Source organism: Mobula birostris, chromosome 5 (genome assembly GCF_030028105.1).
Source record: "Mobula birostris isolate sMobBir1 chromosome 5, sMobBir1.hap1, whole genome shotgun sequence".
NCBI classification, from domain to species: Eukaryota; Metazoa; Chordata; class Chondrichthyes; order Myliobatiformes; family Myliobatidae; genus Mobula; species Mobula birostris.
This window is the reverse complement of record NC_092374.1, coordinates 8,422,321-8,440,036: the sequence shown is the minus strand read 5'-3', so window position 1 is coordinate 8,440,036 and position 17,716 is coordinate 8,422,321. Positions and strand designations below refer to the sequence as shown.

Here is a 17,716-nt window from a genome sequence, read left to right as displayed (position 1 = left end):
GACCCCGGTTTCCTTGGCTGCGTAAGTCTGGGGAAGACACACTCTGGTCCCCCCAAACCCGTGAGATTAGGACAGCTCTCCCACCCCAGACCCCAGTTTATGTGGATGCTGTGTAACTTACTACCCTGTTACAGCTTGGTGCCTAGAAATAACAGACAGCACACTGCATACAATTAAAGGAATTATATCTATGAATCTTAACTTTACTAAAGGGTTAGGAGAGAAAAGAAAGAAAAAAACAAAAAGGGCCCATTATAATTAACGCAAACACGAGGAATTCTACAGATGCTGGAAATTCAAGCAACACACATCAAAGTTAGCCTCCAACCCGATACCTTATATTCCGTCTGGGTAGCCTCCAACCTGATGGCATGAACATTGACTTCTCTAACTTCTGCTAATGCCCCACCTCCCCCTCGTACCCCAACCGTTGATTATTTATATACACACATTCTTTCTCACTCTCTCCTTTTTCTCCCTCTGGCCCTCTGACTATACCCCTTGCCCATCCTCTGGGTATTTCCCCCCCCCCACTTTTCCTTCTCCCTGGGCCTCCTGTCCCATGATCCTCTCGTATCCCTTTTGCCAATCATCTGTCCAGCTCTTGGCTCCATCCCTCCCCCTCCTGTCTTCTCCGATCATTTTGGATCTCCCCCTCCCCCTCCCACTTTCAAATCTCTCACTTGCTCTTCAGTTAGTCCTGACGAAGGGTCTCGGCCTGAAGCATCGACTGTACCTCTTCCTAGAGATGCTGCCTGGCCTGCTGTGTTCACCAGCAACTTTGATGTGTGTTCCATTATAATTAAACAGTCAAATGTGTACAAGTTGGAGCTCAACTCTTCCAAATGTCATGCATATTCATGATCCTCAGTAGGCCCCGGCATCTTGCTCCATTCAACCCCAATCAGTGACGTTGTAATCGTGTTACGCTAACTGTTACGCTGCAGCGCCACCTGATATCCTCTAGTTATGACACCCTTACCCTGGGGCAAAGGCTGTGACCAGTCAGCTAATCCGTGCCGCTCATGACTTTATAAATCTCTGTCAGGTTGCCTGTTCTGTACGGTTGTCATAGCCGGGGGGTGGTAGTGGGAGCTTATCCAAAGTTCCCAATGGCATGTGCCCCGAATAGCCTCTGACAACCAAGTCCAGTTCTTGGCCTTCATGTGTGGCTTAGTTACTAAGCCGGGCAGAATCGTTTCTACTGACAGAGTGAGGGGCAAAGGTGGGTTACCGGCATCTTAAAACCAGTTACTTCGGGCTGATGGGGCTCATCAGCTGATCTCAAACCTCCGCTGCCTTGCAGCTACGCCCACTCATGGAGAAGGCTTCGGGAGTAAACCCCGAGGAAAATCCGGAGCTGGAGTCCCTAAGGCAGTCCTACGTTGAGTTCAATGTTGACCGGCAACTCCTGTGATGCTGCTGGTGCCAAACTGTATCAGTCTCTGCTGTTCCTTTGGGTTCATCAGATGTGTGGAGAGGGCGAGCTTGCTTCATGGGCAACAGCTCGCTCTCCAGATCATACTGCCCTGGCTTGAGGATCAAATGTAGATGGCTGGGACATAACATCCATGTTCGACCCCGAAGGTCGCCTATCAGGGAAAATAGCCCCAGCCTGTCCAATCTCTCCTTATATCTCAAGCCTTCCGGCCCTGGTAACATCCTTGTGAACCTTTTCTGTGCCCTTTCCATTTTAACGACGTCCTTCCTTCAGCTCATAGATGAGGCCCGGCTTAATGAGCACGTCAATCATCTCCGGTTTGTGTTTAGTCCACCTGCCCAGGCAGGTTTATAACTTGCAGGCTGCTGTACTTCGTAGCCAAGGCAGCTGAGAGTGCTCTATAGATAGTGTTTATTGAGTCCTGGAGAAATGTTCATTCGATAGATTCCTGATCACTTCCAGATGTGCCGTCATCTTTATAAGGTAGAAAGTCGAAGAGAGCAGCCTTTAATTTGGAGCAGATACAGTACACTGGCATTGTAATTGTCACCATGTACTGAGCTACAGTGGAAAACCTGGCTTGTATACAGTTCATACAGATCAGATCATTACACAGTGCGTTGGGCTAGAATGAGGTAAAACAATAACAATGTCAACTGAAGTGTCAGACAGGAGAGAATCTGCAGATGCTGGAAATCCAGAGCAACACACGCACAATGCTGGAGGAACTCTGCAGGCCGGGCAGCATCAATGGAAAAGAGCACAGTCGATGTTTTGGGCCGAGACCCTTCGGCAGGGCTGGAGAAAGAAAGCAGAGGAGTAGATTTAAAAGGTGGGGGTGGGGGGAGAGAGAAACACCAGGTGATAGGGAGAGGGATGAAGGAAAGAGATGGGAAGTTGATTGGTGAAAGAGGCAGAAGAGATAAAGCCTCTGTACCTCCTGCCTGATGGTAGCTATGACAATCGGCATGGCCTGGATGGCGGGAAACTTTGATGATGGATGTCCAAAGTCCAATGTAAATTTATTGCAAAAGTACATACAGTATATGTCGCCGTATACTACCCTGAGATTCATTTTCTTATGGGCATACTCAATAAATCCATAAAATAATAACCATAGTAGAATCAATGGAAGACTATCTAACTTGGGTGCTCAAGCAGTCTGCAAAAGACAGCAAACTGTGCAAATACAAAATTTAAAATATAATGATAATTAAATAAGTAATAAATATTGAAAATATGAGATGAAGAGCCCTTGAAAGTGAGTCCATAGGTTGTGGGAACATTTCAATGATGGGGCAAGTGAAGTTGAGTGACGTTATCCCCTCTGGTTCAGGAGCCTGATGGTTGAGGGGTAATAACTGCTCCTGAACCTGGTGGTGTGGGTTCTGAGGCTCCTGTACCTCCTACCTGATGGCAGCAGCCAGAAGAGAGCATGGCCTGGGTGGTGGGGGTCCTTGAAGATGGATGCTGATTTCCCACAACAGCATTTCACATAGATGTGCTCAAAGGTGGGGAGGGCTTTACCCGTGATGGACTGGGTCATATCCACTACTTTTTACAGGAGTTTCTGTTCAAGGGCTTCACGTTTCCATACGAGGCTGTGATGCATCCTGTTTGTATACTCTCCACTTCACATCTAAAGAAGTTTGTCGAAATGTTAGATGTCATGCCGATTTTCCACAAACTCCTAAGGAAGTAGAGGCACTGCTGTGCTTTCCTCATAACTGCACTTACCTTTACACTTTGCACCTACAATTGCTTGGGGGAGATCCTCCAAGATAATAACATCGAGGAATTTGAGGTTCTTGACCCTCTCCACCTCTGACCCTCTGATGAGGACGGGCTCGTGGACCTCTGGTTTCCTTCTGAGGTCAATAATCAGGTCCTTGGTCTTGCTGACATTGAGCAAGAGGGTGGTGTTACGGCACCACCCGGCCAGTTTGCCTCTTTGATGCAGCATCTCCTGTTGGTACTACCAGTGAGGGGAAACGATCTTCCCTTGATGTATTGGGTAGAGTCAACTACTCTCTGAAGTTTCTGTCCTCTCTACACTTCCCATGATTTCTACGCTTTTGAAGTCTCCCATCAGCCTCTGCCACACCAGAGAAAATGATGCAAGTTTCTCTAACCTCTCCTTATGGCTAATACACTCTAATTCAGGGCACGCTGGTGAACCTCTCCCGTGCTCTCTCTATATCCTCCCTATAATGGGACAACCAGACTGCATACAATACTAAAAGGACAGCCTAACCGAGGTTGCATATACAGTAGCTGGTTATCTCTTATCTGATTGTCTCAACCAATGAAGGCAAGCAAGTGAGACCTGATGCAGATACGGGGTAACGCCTTTTTGAAGACCTTTGCTCTGTCTGCTGCAGGAGCCGGATCTCCCAGTGGCCAACCATTTCAATTTGACCTCGCTGGCCATGCCCTCCTCTATTGGGTAGCAGACACCAACAGAATCAACAAACTCATTCGTAAGGCCAGTGATGTTGTGGGGGTGGGGATGGAACTGGACTCTCTTGATGGTGGTGTCTGAAAAGAGGATGCTGTCCAAGTTGCATGCCATCTTGGACAATGTCTCCCATCCACTACATAATGTATTGGTTGGGCACAGGAGTACATTCAGCCAGAGACTCATTCCACCGAGATGCAACACAGAGCGTCATAGGAAGTCATTCCTGCCTGTGGCCATCAAAGTTTACAACTCCTCCCTTGGAGGGTCAGACACCCTGAGCCAATAGGCTGGTCCTGGACTTATTTCCTGGCATAATTTATCATATTACTATTTAACTACTTATGGTTTTATTACTACTTATTACCTATGGTGCAACTGTAATGAAAACCAATTTCCCCCGGGATCAATAAAGTATGACTATGACTATGACTATTGCCATGATGAGGCCAAACCCAAGTTGGAGGGACAACACCTCATATTCCGTCTGGCCTCCGACTTGATGGCATGAACATTGGTAACTCTGACTTCTGGTCACTTCTCCCCCCAACCCTCTCCTATCTCTCTTTCTTCCATTCCCCATTCTGGTTCCCCTCTCACCTCTTCTTCCTTCCTGCCCATGACATCCCTCTGGCTCCCCTCCTTCTCCCATGGTCCACTCTCCGCTCTCCTATTAAGATTCCTTCTTCTTCAGCCCTTCACCTCTTCCATCCATCCACTCCCAGATTCTTTCTTCATAACCCTCTCCCACATCCACCTGCATCCTTTCTCAGCTGGTCACACATATCAGCCATCAGTTGTACCCCCTCCCAACTTTCTAAGTCTGGCCTCTGCCCCTTTCCTTCTCAGTCCTGATGAAGGGTCTTGACCTGAAACATCAACTGTTTGCAGCCTTCCATAGGTGCTGCCTGACTTGGAGATCCTCCAGCGATTTGTGTGTGTTGCTCTAGATTTTCAGCATCTGTAGAATCTTCTGTGTTTGTGTCTACAATATTTCTTCCACAGTTATTATGATGAATAGGTAACTTGATCTGATCTTGTCAGGTGTGTCTCTATTAATGGGACAGGCAGTAACGTCTGTCCATCCCAAAAAAAAAATATTCCTGCATATTAATATGGGCTGTCTCCCCAGGGCACAATACCTTCCCGCTGCACTAAATAAGATGTCTGTGTTACAGAGATGTGGTCACATTTTATAACCAGGAGCAGGTTAATTAAATCCTCCCCGCAGTGCCCAGACTACCCACTGGGATTTATAAAATTAACAGCAAGATGCCGAATCAAAGTCAGAATCTCATTTATTATCACTAACGTTTGTTTTAAAATTTGTTGTTTTGTGACAGCAGTACAAGTGCAATGCATAAAGGTTACTATAAATTACAATAGAGTATCTAAAAAATAGTGAGGCAGTAGTCTGGGCTCATGGACCATTGAGAAATCTGGTGCAGGAAGGAAAGAAGTGCTGTGCCTTCTGTGGCAATGAATTCCCCAGATTCACTGCCTTCTGGCTAAAGAAATTCCTCCTCATACCTGCCCTAAATGGATGTCCTGTTCTGTGTCTGTATCCTCTGGTTGTGGGCACTCCCACTACTGGAAACATCTGCTCCATGTCCACTCTATCTAGACCCTTCAACCACCTTGTTCTTTTCAGTAAGTCTGAAAGATCCTCGACTTGAAGCATTCATGCCATTTCTCTCTCCACATTTGCTGCCTGACCTGTTTGTGTTTCCAGCATTTTCTGCTTTTTATCTCAGATTTCTGGAATCTGCAGGAGTTTTATTGTGTCACACACTGCAGAAGAGACTAATTTTTGCTTCCACCCCATCCAAAACGCAATTTTACTTGCCTTTTCCCCTCCCTGACCCCTGCCCACCGGACCGAGAAGTGGGCTCAGTAGCTCACCTTGGCAAAGGAAGAATAAGCACCAGGTCTTCAGCACTGAATTCCACCAAGCGGGACAGACAAGTCACGGAGGGTGACTTGAGCAGGGTTGGTAAAAGCTGCAGAAAGTTGTAAACTCAGCCAACTCCAACATGGCTCTAGTCTCCCCAGCATCAAAGACACCTTCAAAAGGCGATGCCTCAAGAAGGCAGCATCCATCATTGAGGACCCCCGTCACCCAGAACATGACCTCTTCTCATTGCTACCATTAAGGAGGAGGTACAGGAGCGTGAATACCCACACTCAATGTTTCAGGAACAATTCTCCACCTCCACCATGAGATTTATGAATGGATAATGTGCACATGTATACAACCTCATTCGTTTTTTCTTCTTTTTCCTCTCTTTTTGCACTAATTTAATTTATATCTATATACACAGTGGATTCTGGATAGTTGAGTCATTAGTTAATTGGGTCAGCCACCTATTTGGCACGACTCTTAAAGAACAAAAACTAATCGAGGAAATAGCTGGGATTCCCTTTGTCTATTTCGGACATTATGCTGCTTAATTGGGGCAGGAGACAGTTGCCAAACAGGTTCTAACTAGCATCAGATGCATGCACCTGTGTTGCTGTTAGGCGATGCATCGTGCTTAGAACGAGCAGCTTTTAAATAGTGTCAGTTGTGTGTGTTAGTGTCCAAAAAACAGTGATTCTTGTCACGACAGTTGGTGAGAAATAAGTAGCAAGACAATTCAGAACCGTTTTGTTCACTGTGTTTTCAAGCATTCAGGCTTGGAGATGCCGGAAATGGCCGGGAGTGAAAATGAAAGGATTTCACTACTTCAATAAGTTAGGAGCTACAAAGAGTGTGAAGGTATCAACAATAATCTTAAATGTTACAATGAAAGTGAAGATTTGGAGGATACAGTCGTCAAAAGCATTGTATGAAGGCAGTCTATTACCTACACTAGGTGGCTGCACTGATTTTGTTCACTTACAGACAATCAAAAGTATGTGGCAGTGTAGACGGATGAATTCCTTCATCAGCAACTATTAGGAACCAATACAGTTTTAAAGTACTGCAGTAGTATGATAGTGTTCTAATTAAATTAAGTACATAATTTGTTACTCGGTTAAACAGTAGTTTGATTTTTTTCTACTTTTTTAACTGTTTCCATAAATCTTAGGATAATTGGCACATAATTGTGCTGGTGCTGATATGTCCTAATTAACCAGAATCCACTGTATTTTTTTAATCATAATTTATAGTTTTTTACTATTATATCTTACAAAAACCGCTTCTGCAAAACAACAAATTTGATGACATTTGTCAGTGATATTGAACCGAATTCTGACTCTCATTGCCTCTTGACTTTTGATATAACTAGTTGTTCACGGGCCGGTAAAGGGGTTGCTCGAAATTCCAGGCATATATACTTAACAGTGTAAACTGAACAAAAAGTTAGATCAGCACAGCACTGGACACAAAGTGGTGCCAAATTTGACGCCAATTTGTACTAAATGTCCTCCTGTGTATCATTCGTATCCGTTCATTCCCTTCATGTTCACGCCTCCATACTGTCTGCATCTACTCCTGCCCCTGGCGCAGCAGTTAGCCTAATGCTTTACAGCTCCAGCGACCTGGGCTCAATTCCCTGCACTGGCTGAATCAGTTTTGTATGTTCTTCCGGTGACCACATGGGTTTCCTCCACGTTCTCTGGTTTCCTCCCACATTCCAAAGACGTACGGGTTGGGGTTAGTGTGTTAGAAGAATGGTGACACTTGTGGACTGACCCCTCCAGGCACATCCTCGGACTGTGTTGGCCGTTGACGCAAATGGCGCATTTCACTGCGTGTTTTGAGGTCTCGATGGACGTGTGACAAACATAGGTAATCTTTCGTTCTTTTCCTTTGCCTGCCGATTTCACATTGGTTGATCATTGTGTGTGATTATCTCCACAGGTTCATGGGTGTGTGTGTCCACGAGGGCCAGCTACATGCTCTGACGGAGGTAAGTTGCTGTGATACACCCCATCCTCGCTACAAACAGCGGAGGCCATCCGGCCCCTCTACAGTGTACTGACTGCATTTGGCTGCTTGCCCTGCATGGGTCAATGTGATTGAGTGTGTTTGCCCAGGCTGGTGGTGCGTGAGGTGGGGTGGGGGGAAGTTCAGAGGTACAGTCGGCGGAGCCACTTTCCCACCACGGTTCGATCCCAACTTCGAGTGCTGTCTATGCGTGTGCAGTTTGCATGTTCTCTCTCTGGCCCCGTGGCTTTCCCCGGGAGTGCTCCAGTTCGAAGTTCAAAGTATGTTTTTTAACAGTGTACATATATGTCACTAGGTACCACCCAGGGATTCATTTTCTTGTGGGTATTTATAGCAGAACAAAGCAGTACAATAGGTTTAATGAGAAAAGATTAATCGACCACTGGAAATCGTTACTTATGTTTATTTATTGAGACGCAGTGTGGAATCGGCTCTTCTGGCCCTTCGAGCCGTGCTGCCCAGCAATCCCCTGATTTAACCCTAGCCTAATCATGGGGCAATTCACAATGACCAATTAACCTACCAACCGGTTTGTGTTTGGACCGTGGGAGGAAACTGGAGCACCCTGAGGAAATCCACGCATTCCACGTGTTAACTCTTCATTCCTGGGATCATTCTTGTGAACCTCCTCTGGACCCTCTCCAATGCCAGCACATCCTTTCTTAGATAAGGGGCGCAAAACAGCTCACAATATTCCAAGTGTGGTTTGACCAATGCCTTATGAAGCCTCGGCATTACATCCTTGCTTTCATATTCTAATCCTCTTAACCTCTCCCATGATTGGAAACATCTTCTCCACGCCCACCATATCTGGGTCAGTGGTGTCCCCTCATCCCCTTCGTAGACAGCCCACCCTCTGTCTATAATCTGAGTGCCCATCTACGATTTTCTGAAATGCCTCTATAGAACATAGAACACAACATTTTGACCTACATGTAACAAATAAAGAAAACCTTTAAAATCTAAAGGCCAAATGTAGGCCCAGGTGTGGTACCCTGTGAGAGATCTTTGGCAGGAACTGCGGTGGCTTGGAGGTGTTGAACTCAGGGGAGTTTCTGAGATCTGTGCAGAAGATACTCTGGCACGGTCTGCACTACACAGACCAGACTTAGTCAGTACTCTGATTACCTGCGAGCCTTGCCTCACTGCCGCCCAGTCCATTTGTTCAGTTCTGCTTGTTTGTGTTCACTCACTGTCCTTTCCTCAAGTCTCCTCACTCCCAACACCACCCCCGCCCCCCCACCACACCAGATCTCCCACCCCTTTCTACCCTGCCGGCTCCCCTCCCACTCCACTCCGCCCTGCGTGTACACTCTCTGGCTCTGCTGGTGAGTTGGATGCGTTCCCTATTCCCCAGGCAATCGTCCAAAATAATGACAGGAAGGAGCGCTTCGGAGTTAATCAAGCAAACGCTGACAGTAGTGTGAATAATTAAAACTGCAGTCTTGATCCAAGGAGTCATCTGTAAAGGAAATTGATCTCTCCCTCACTGAAAGAACATTGTGTGTCTGCCTGTGTTTCTGTGTGTGCTGATCCTTCTCATCCCCTCTCCAGCCCCTCTCCCCGGCCTTCTCCAGCCCCTCTCCCCGGCCTTCTCCCCGTAACCTTTGATGCCATGGCCAATCAAGAACCTATCAATCTCTGCCTTAAATACACCCAACGACCCTGTCTCCACAGCTGCCTGTATAAACAAGTTTCACAAATTCAACACCCTCCAGCTAAAGAAATTTCTCTGCACCTCTGTTCTAAATGGACGCCCCTCCATCCTGAGGCTGTGCCCTCTTGTCCTAGACTCCCCCACCAGGAGAAACATCCTTTCCACATTCGAAAGGTTTCAATGGTCCCCCCTCCCATCCTTCTAAATTCCAGCGAGTACAGACCCAGAGCCATCAAACATCCCTCGTATGATAACCCTTTCATTCCCGGAATCATCCTTGTGAACCTCCTCTGGACCCTGTCCAACGCCAGCACATTTTTCCTTAGATAAGGAGCCCAAAACTTATCACAATACTCAAGGTGAGGCCTCATCAGTGCCTTATGAAGCCTCAGCATCACGTCCCTGCTTTTATATGGAATGCAGCCATGAATGGGTTAATGAGTTAAACTAATTCTTCAATAGGTTTGACAATTGCCCTCCTGTTCACACATTCCCTCAGCACACCAGTCCAGGTGCCGAGGCACCCAATGCTCCCTCAGCACCAACACCTCTCCTCCCTCCTCCTCCCCCCTCCAGTTCAACACGTGGATGAACAACACAGGCTACCACTGTCTACATCCCCTCCTTGCCCTGCACCCACCATCCACACCTCCACATAGCAACTACTATTGTCCCGATCTTCCACTTCCCCCAGTCCCCATCTTCCACCAACTCCCCAGTCATCATGGACTCGCCTTCACTGCTGAGCAGGTGAGAAGGGCTCTGGGGAAGCTCAGACATGGCAAAGCATTGGGACCGGATGGTGTGAATCCCAAGGTCCTGAAGGAGTTTGCTGAGCAGTTGTGCGGAGTTCTGCAGCACATTTTCGATCTGAGTCTCAGCCTGGAACGGGTCCTGACTGTGTGGAAAACATCATGTGTGGTCCTAGTACCCAAGAAGGGCCAACCGAAAGTCTTGATTGACTACCGTCCAGTGATCCTGATGTCACACATCATGCAGACCCTAAAGAGGTTGGTCCTGACTCACCTCCAACCCCTGGTCAGATCAGCCCTCGATCCCCTGCGGATTGCCCACCAGGAGTACATTGGAGTCGATGATGCTGTCATCTACCTGCTGAACAGAGCCTACTCCCATTTGGATAATCAGGACAGCACAGTGAGGATCAGGTTTTTTGATTTCTCTAGTGCCTTCAATACCATACAGCCCTCATTGCTGGGGGAAAAGCTCCACTGAATGCAGGTTGTCACTTCCATTGTATCCTGGATAATGGACAACCTGAGTGACAGACCACAGTCTGTGTGGCTTCAGAGGAGTGTGTCAGACATGGCTATAAGCAGCACTGGGGCCTCACGGGACAGTATTGGCTCTCCTACTGTTTACCCTGTGTACCCCGGACTTTAGATACAACACTGAGTCATGTCATCTGCAGAAATTCTCTGACAACTCAGCAATTGTTAGGTGTATAAAGGGAGGATGGGAGGATGAACACAGGGCCCTGGTGAAGGACTTTGTCAAATGGTGCAAGCTGAATCATCTGCAGCTCAGCATCAGTCAGACAAAGGAGATGCTGATGGACTTCAGGAAGACTGAGCCTGCACTGCTCCCTGTTACTGTTGATGGTGAGGACGTGGATGTGGTGAGGACCTACAAGTACCTGGGGGTGCACCTGGATGACAGATTTGAGTGGAGCATCAACACAGAGGCTGTGTACAAGAAGGGCCAGAATCACCTCTACTTCCTGAGGAGACTGAGGTTCTCTGGAGTGTGCAGGCCTCTCCCTCACATGTTCTACCAGTCTGTTGTCGCCAGTACAATCTTCCATGCGGTGCTGTGCTGGAGCAATGGCATGAACATGGGTGAGGCCAACAAGCTCAATAAACTGTTTGGAAAGGCTGGCTCTGTTATAGGAGTCAAACAGGACACACTGGAGGAAAAGGAACCTATGGAAAATCCTGACAGTCCTGGACAATGTTTCTCACCCTCTGCATGGCACCTTGGCTGAAGAGAGGAGCACTTTTAGTAAGAGACTAAGACAACTGTGCTGCTCCAAAGAGCGCTATGTGAGGTCATTCTTACCCTCAACCATTAGGAAGGAAGCTCCAACTGCTGGTAAGTCAGTATCCTGGCAAAAACTACACCATGAAGACAAGAGAACACTCCAAGCAACCCTGCAAGAAAGATTGTTGAAAAACACAAGTCAGGAGATAGATACAAGAAAATTTCCAGGTCACTGAATATCAGTTGGACTATGGTTAAGTCAATCATCAAGAAATGGAAAGAATATGTCACAGCTGTAAATCTGCCTAGAGCAGGCTGTCCTCAAAAACTGAGTGACCGTGCGAGAAGGGGACTAGTGAGGGAGGCCACCAAGAGGCCCATGGCAACTCTGGAGGAGTGACAAGGTTCAGTGGCTGAAATGGGAGAGACTGTACATATTACAACCGTTCCCCAGGTGTGTCACCAGTCACAGTTTTATGGGAGAGTGGCAAAGAGAAAGCCACTGTTGAAAAAACTCACATGAAGTTTTGGCTGGAGTTTCCCAGAAGGCACATGGGAGACTCTGGAGTCAGCTGGAAGAAGGTTCTGTGGCCTGATGAAACCAAACATAGAAATCTACAGCACATTACAGGCCCTTCAGCCCACAATGTTGTACCACCCATGTAACCTACTCTAGAAACTGCCTAGTTACCCTACCGCATAGCCCTCTATTTTTCTAAGCTCCATGTACCTATCTAAGAGTCTCTTAAAAGACCCTATTTTATCTACCTCTACCACTGTCACTGGCAGTGTATTCCACACACCTACCACTCTCTGTGTGAAAAACTTACCTCTGACATCCCCCTTGTACCTACTTCCAAGCACCTTGAAACTGTGCCCCCTTGTCTTAGCTATTTCAGCCCTGGGAAAAAGCCTCTGGCTATCCACATGATCGATGCCTCTCATCATCTTTTACACCTCTGTCAGGTCACCTGTCATCCTCCATCGCTCCAAGGAGAAAAGGCCAAGTTCACTCAACCTGTTCTCTTAAAGAATGCTCTCCAATCCAAGCAACATCCTTGTAGATCTCATCTGCACTCTCTCTATCCTGCCTATAGTGAGGTGACCAGAACTGAACACCGAAAATTGAGCTTTTTGGCCATCAGACTAAATGCTATGTTTAGAGTAAACCTAACACCATACAGCATCAAAGACACCTTCCCTACCGTGAAGCATGGCGGTGGCTGCATCATGCTGTGGGGATGCTTCACTGCAGCAGGCCCTGGAAGGCTTCTGAAGGTAGAGGGTAAAATAAATGCAGCAAAATACAGGAAAATCCTGGAGAAAAACCTGACGCAGACTGCAAGAGAACTGTGACTCGGCAGAAGATTTGTTTTCCAGCAAGACAATGACCCGAAGCATAAAGGCAAAGCTACACAGGAATGGCTAACAAACAACAAAGTGAATGTCCTTGAGTGGCCAAGTCAGAGACCAGGCCTCAATCCAATTTAAAATTTGTGACTGGACTTTGTCACTCACGATCCCCATGCAATCTGACAGAGCTTGAGCAGTTTTGTAAAGACGGATTCAGGGCTGCAATTGCTGCCAAAGATGCATCTACTAAACACTGACTTGAAGGCGGGCGGGGGGCGGGGGGGGGGTTGGTGAAGACTTATAATACCATGAGATATAGGAACAGAAGTCGGCCATTCAGCCCATTGAGTCTGCTCCACCATTCAATCATGGGTTGATCCAATTCTTCCAGTCATCCCCACTCCCCTGCCTTCTCCCCATACCCTTTGATGCCCTGGCTAATCAACAACCTATCGATCTCTGCCTTCAATACACCCAATGACTTGGCCTCCACAGCCACTCGTGGCAACAAATTCCACAGATTTACCACCGTCTGACTAAAGTAATTTCTCCTCATCTCTGTTCTAAATGGACATCTTCAATCCTGAAGCCATGCCCTCGTGTCCTAGACTCCCCTACCATGGGAAATAACTTTGCCATATCTAATCTGTTTGGGCCTTTTAACATTTGGAATGGTTCAATGAGATCCCCCCTCATTCTCCTGAACTCCAGGGAATACAGCCCAAGAGCTGCCAGACGTTCCTGATACAGTAATCCTTTCATTCCTGGAATCATTCTCGTGAATCTTCTCTGAACCCTCTCCAATGTCAGTATATCCTTTCTACAATAAGGAGCCCAAAACTGCACACAATGCTCCAAGTGTGGTCTTGATTATGCAATCAATTATTTTGTGTTTTATATTTGTGATTAATTTAGACCAATTTGTTGAGATCTGTTTTCACTTTGACACCAAAGAGTCTTTTTCTGTTAACCAGTGTCAAAAAAGCCAAATTAAATCCACTGTGATTCAATGTTGCAAAACAACAAAAGATGAAAACTTCCAAGGGGGGATGAATACTCTTTATAGGCACTGTAAATACATGCTATGGTACCTGTTGACTGTAGAACAACAGGACCCTGCACCAATACATGGGGAAGGAGATGGGGGAGTCTGTGTCTATTTTCCAGGCAAGAGCTCTGGCAATGCAGGTGGCACAGAACGAAAATAATTCCTGCCCGACACCTCTGCATTCTCCTTCCATCTAGGTTATGTATCCTGGACCAGCGTGGGGTGTTCCTGTTGCCTTCTCCCTCTCCCTTTCTCCCTCTCACCCTCTGATCCTCTGCACTCTCCCTCTTCCTTTCCCTTTCTCTCTTTCCCTCTCTCTCCCTCCCTCTGTCTCACCTCCCCCTCTCCCTCTTCCCCTCACTCCCTCTGCTTTTCTCCCTCCTTCTCCCTCTTTCTTGCTTCTTCCCTTGCTCTCTCATAGTGCGCTACCGGGGTGATGGTAGAGGTGGATATCCTAGGGGCATTTAAAAGTCTCTTGGAAAGGCACACGGATGATGGAAAGCTGAGAGTTATGTGGGAGGGAAGGGTTAGATTGATCGTAGAGCAGGTTAAAAGGTCAGCACTATATCATGGGTTGAAGGGCTTGTTCTGCGTTCTATCCAGTTTCTCATGACGTTCAGACCACCCAGTCCCAGTGCCAACCTTGTGAGTCATTTCACAAGTCCAGTCGGGTTGAGTTTATTGATGTCTACCCAGGCACGGTCGGGTACAGGTACAGGGAGAAACGTGCTTGCGGCCGCTTCATGGGCAGGTAGACACAAGAATATCAATTTCACGTACACTGTGCATTAATTATATAGGATAGTGAAGAGAGCAGGGTAAATGTGGAAAAACAAGACATTAATGTCAAAAAAAAACAGTCAAGTCCACAGTCTTGCGAAAAGTGGTCCACAGTGTTCCGATGCTGAGGTAGGGTTTCAGTTGTGCGGGTTGTTTCAAAAACCTGATGGTTGTAGGAGAATAGCTGTTCCTGATCTGCTGGTGTGGGACTCCAGGCTTCTGTACCTCCTGCTTCATAGTGGCAGAGAGAAGAGGGCAAGGCCCGGATAGCGGAGATCCCTGATGATAGATGCCACCCCCTTGGGGCAGAGCCTTCTGTGGATGCTGTCAGTGGTGGGGAGGAAAGTGTACGTGAGGGACTGGAGGGACTGGGCTGTGTCCACTGCCCTCTGCAGCCTCTCACATTCTTGACCATTCCAATTGCTGTCCAGATCATAATGCAACCAGTCAGGATACTTTCAACGGTGAACTGTAGCAGCGTGTTAGAGCATTTGTTTGATTATCTATATATCAAGCTATATATTTGTACATTTATAATCTATCTACCTATACATTTTGAGATACAGAGTGGAACAGGCACTTCCCGCCCAACAAGCCTCACTGCCCAGTGATCCACCTGTTTGACCCTAGCCTAAATAGGCATCCGTTAGTCTTGTGAGACCATGGATCTGCGCCTTGGAGGGTTTCCAGGGCACAGGCCTGGGCAAGGTTGTATGGAAGACCGGCAGTTACCCATGCTGCAAGTCTCCCCTCTCCACGCCACCGATGTTGTCCAAGGGAAGGGCATCAGGGCCAATACAGCTTGGCACCAGTGTCATCGCAGGGTAATGTGTGATTAAGTGCCTTGCTCAAGGACACAACATGCTGCCACAACTGAGGCTCGAACTCACGACCTTCAGATCACTAGACCAACATTTTAACCATTTGGCCACGCGCCAACACAACCCTAGCCTAATAACAGGACAATTATAATGACCAATTAGCCTATCAACCAGTATGTCTTTGGACCGTGGGAGGAAACCAGAGCACCTGGTGGAAATCTACACGGTCACAGACAGGATGTACAGACGGTATTGGAACTGAACTCTGATGCTCCCAGCGTTAATACCATTGCGCCAACTGCTACGCAACTGTGCCCCATTTGGTGACATGCCAAATCACCTTAAGCTTCTGAGAAAGTAGAGGTGCTAACGTGCCCTCTTCATGATTGCCCAGGACAGGTCATCCCAGATGTTAACATCCAGGAATCTGAACTCTTCCCACCTCTCCACTGAGAACAGGGAATTGGTCTCCCAACTTCCACTCTCTGAAGTTAACGACTAGCTCCTTGGTTTTGCTGACGTTGAGTGAGAGGTTGTTAATGTCGCATCACTCAACCAGGTGTCCTGCCTCACTCCTGTGTGCTGACCCATCCCCACCTGATTTGGCCAACACAGTGGTGTTGTTGGTGAATTTGTAGATGGTGTTGGAAATGTGCTCAGCCACCACGGCCAAGGGTGTATGGGGATCAGAGCAGGGAACTGAGCACACAGCCCTGAGTGCGGCTGTGCTGGTGGTCAGTGGCGAGGAGATGTTGTTTTTGATCCGTATGGATTGAGGTCTGTCAGTGAGGAAATCAAGGATGCATTTTCAGAGGCCCAGGTCTTGGAGCTTGCTGATGAGTTTGGAGGGGAAGATTGTTGAAGGTCAGGTTATACTAAATCACTAAACTCTTTCTTTTTTTGCATCCATACCAGATTACTGACATCCGTCTTGCTCCCCACTCCTCTGGCCCCCTTTCCTCCTCTCCCTGGCAGTGGTGACTGGGCAGATGTGACTCGCCAGCCGAGGCTGGCAGTTCATCTCGGAGAAGGACAACTCGGATTTCAAACCTCCGCTGCCTTGCGGCTATACCCACTCATGGGGGAGGCTTCGGCAGTAAACCCTGAGGAACTTGTGCATATGACAATAGACCCGGAGCCTGACGTTGATCCTATCTGCGGGATGACTTTGGACATGACCGAACAATGTTCATTAACCTGTGTTTGTCTTCGTTCTCTGTGTTTCAGTACATTAACGGAGGAAGCCTGGAGCAGGTTCTGGGCAGCAAGGAGCACCTGCCCTGGTTGGTCCGAATCAGGTTGGCACTGGACATTGCAAAGGGCCTCTGCTACCTGCATTCCAAGGGAATCTTCCATCGGGACCTTACATCCAAGGTATGGAAACCAAAACTTCGTCAGAGCGCTTCGTGTAACGCTGCTGCAGTGCCAGTGGTTGGTTCCTGTTGCCGTCTGTGAGCAGTTTCTACCTTCTCTCTGTGAATACATGGTGCTCCAGTTTCCTCCCACGTTCCAAAGGCTTGGGTTATGGTTAGTAGGTTGTGGGCATGCTATGTTGGTGCTGGAAGACAGATGAAGCTGTTCTTTCCTTCGACTGGCACAGTGGCTCAGTGGGTAGAGCCATTGCCTCCCTGCTTCAGAGACTCGGGTTCAGTCCTGACCTAGGGTGCTGTCTCTGTGGAGTTCGCACGTCCTCCTGTGACCACATTAGGTTCCCTCCTGCATCCCAATGACATGCGGGTTGGTGGGGTATTTGCCACTGGGAATCATCCTGAGTGTGTGATTGAGTTGATGGGAATGTGGAGAGAAATTAGAGATTAAAGATTAGTTTTTAAATTTTTTTATTTAGAGATACAGCATGGCAACAGACAGAGGGATTTAGTTTGCTTCGATGGTGCTTGGTACAGACATGGTGGCTGAAAGGCTTGTTCTTGTGTTGCACTTTATTTATTTCGTCAGAGATTCAGTGAGGAACAGACCTTTCAGGCCCACTAATTTTATTCACGGCCTCATCACAGGACAATTTACAATGACCAATTAACCTAACAACCAGTACGTCTTTGCACTGTGAGACGAAACTGAGGCGGGAGGAGAAGATGGCAGCGCGATGCAGTGCGCACAGCTCTCCGGTGAAATGATATAGTATCTGTTAAATAGGGGTCGTGGACAAGTCTGATTTGATGGAGACAGATGTGAAAGCACAGAGGAACATCTGGAGAAATTTCTGAA

At 47.4% G+C, this 17,716-nt stretch overlaps 1 protein-coding gene across 1 annotated transcript in view; it reads left to right on the top strand.

The window, feature by feature from the left end:
* Positions 1-17,716, top strand: part of LOC140197521 (dual specificity testis-specific protein kinase 2-like) — a 134,112-nt gene that overhangs the window by 49,445 nt on the left and 66,951 nt on the right. The window contains exons 3-4 of the mRNA XM_072257555.1: positions 7,747-7,795; positions 16,718-16,864. Coding sequence (XP_072113656.1) covers positions 7,747-7,795; positions 16,718-16,864 — 196 coding nt within the window. The remainder of the gene's footprint in view (positions 1-7,746; positions 7,796-16,717; positions 16,865-17,716) is intronic.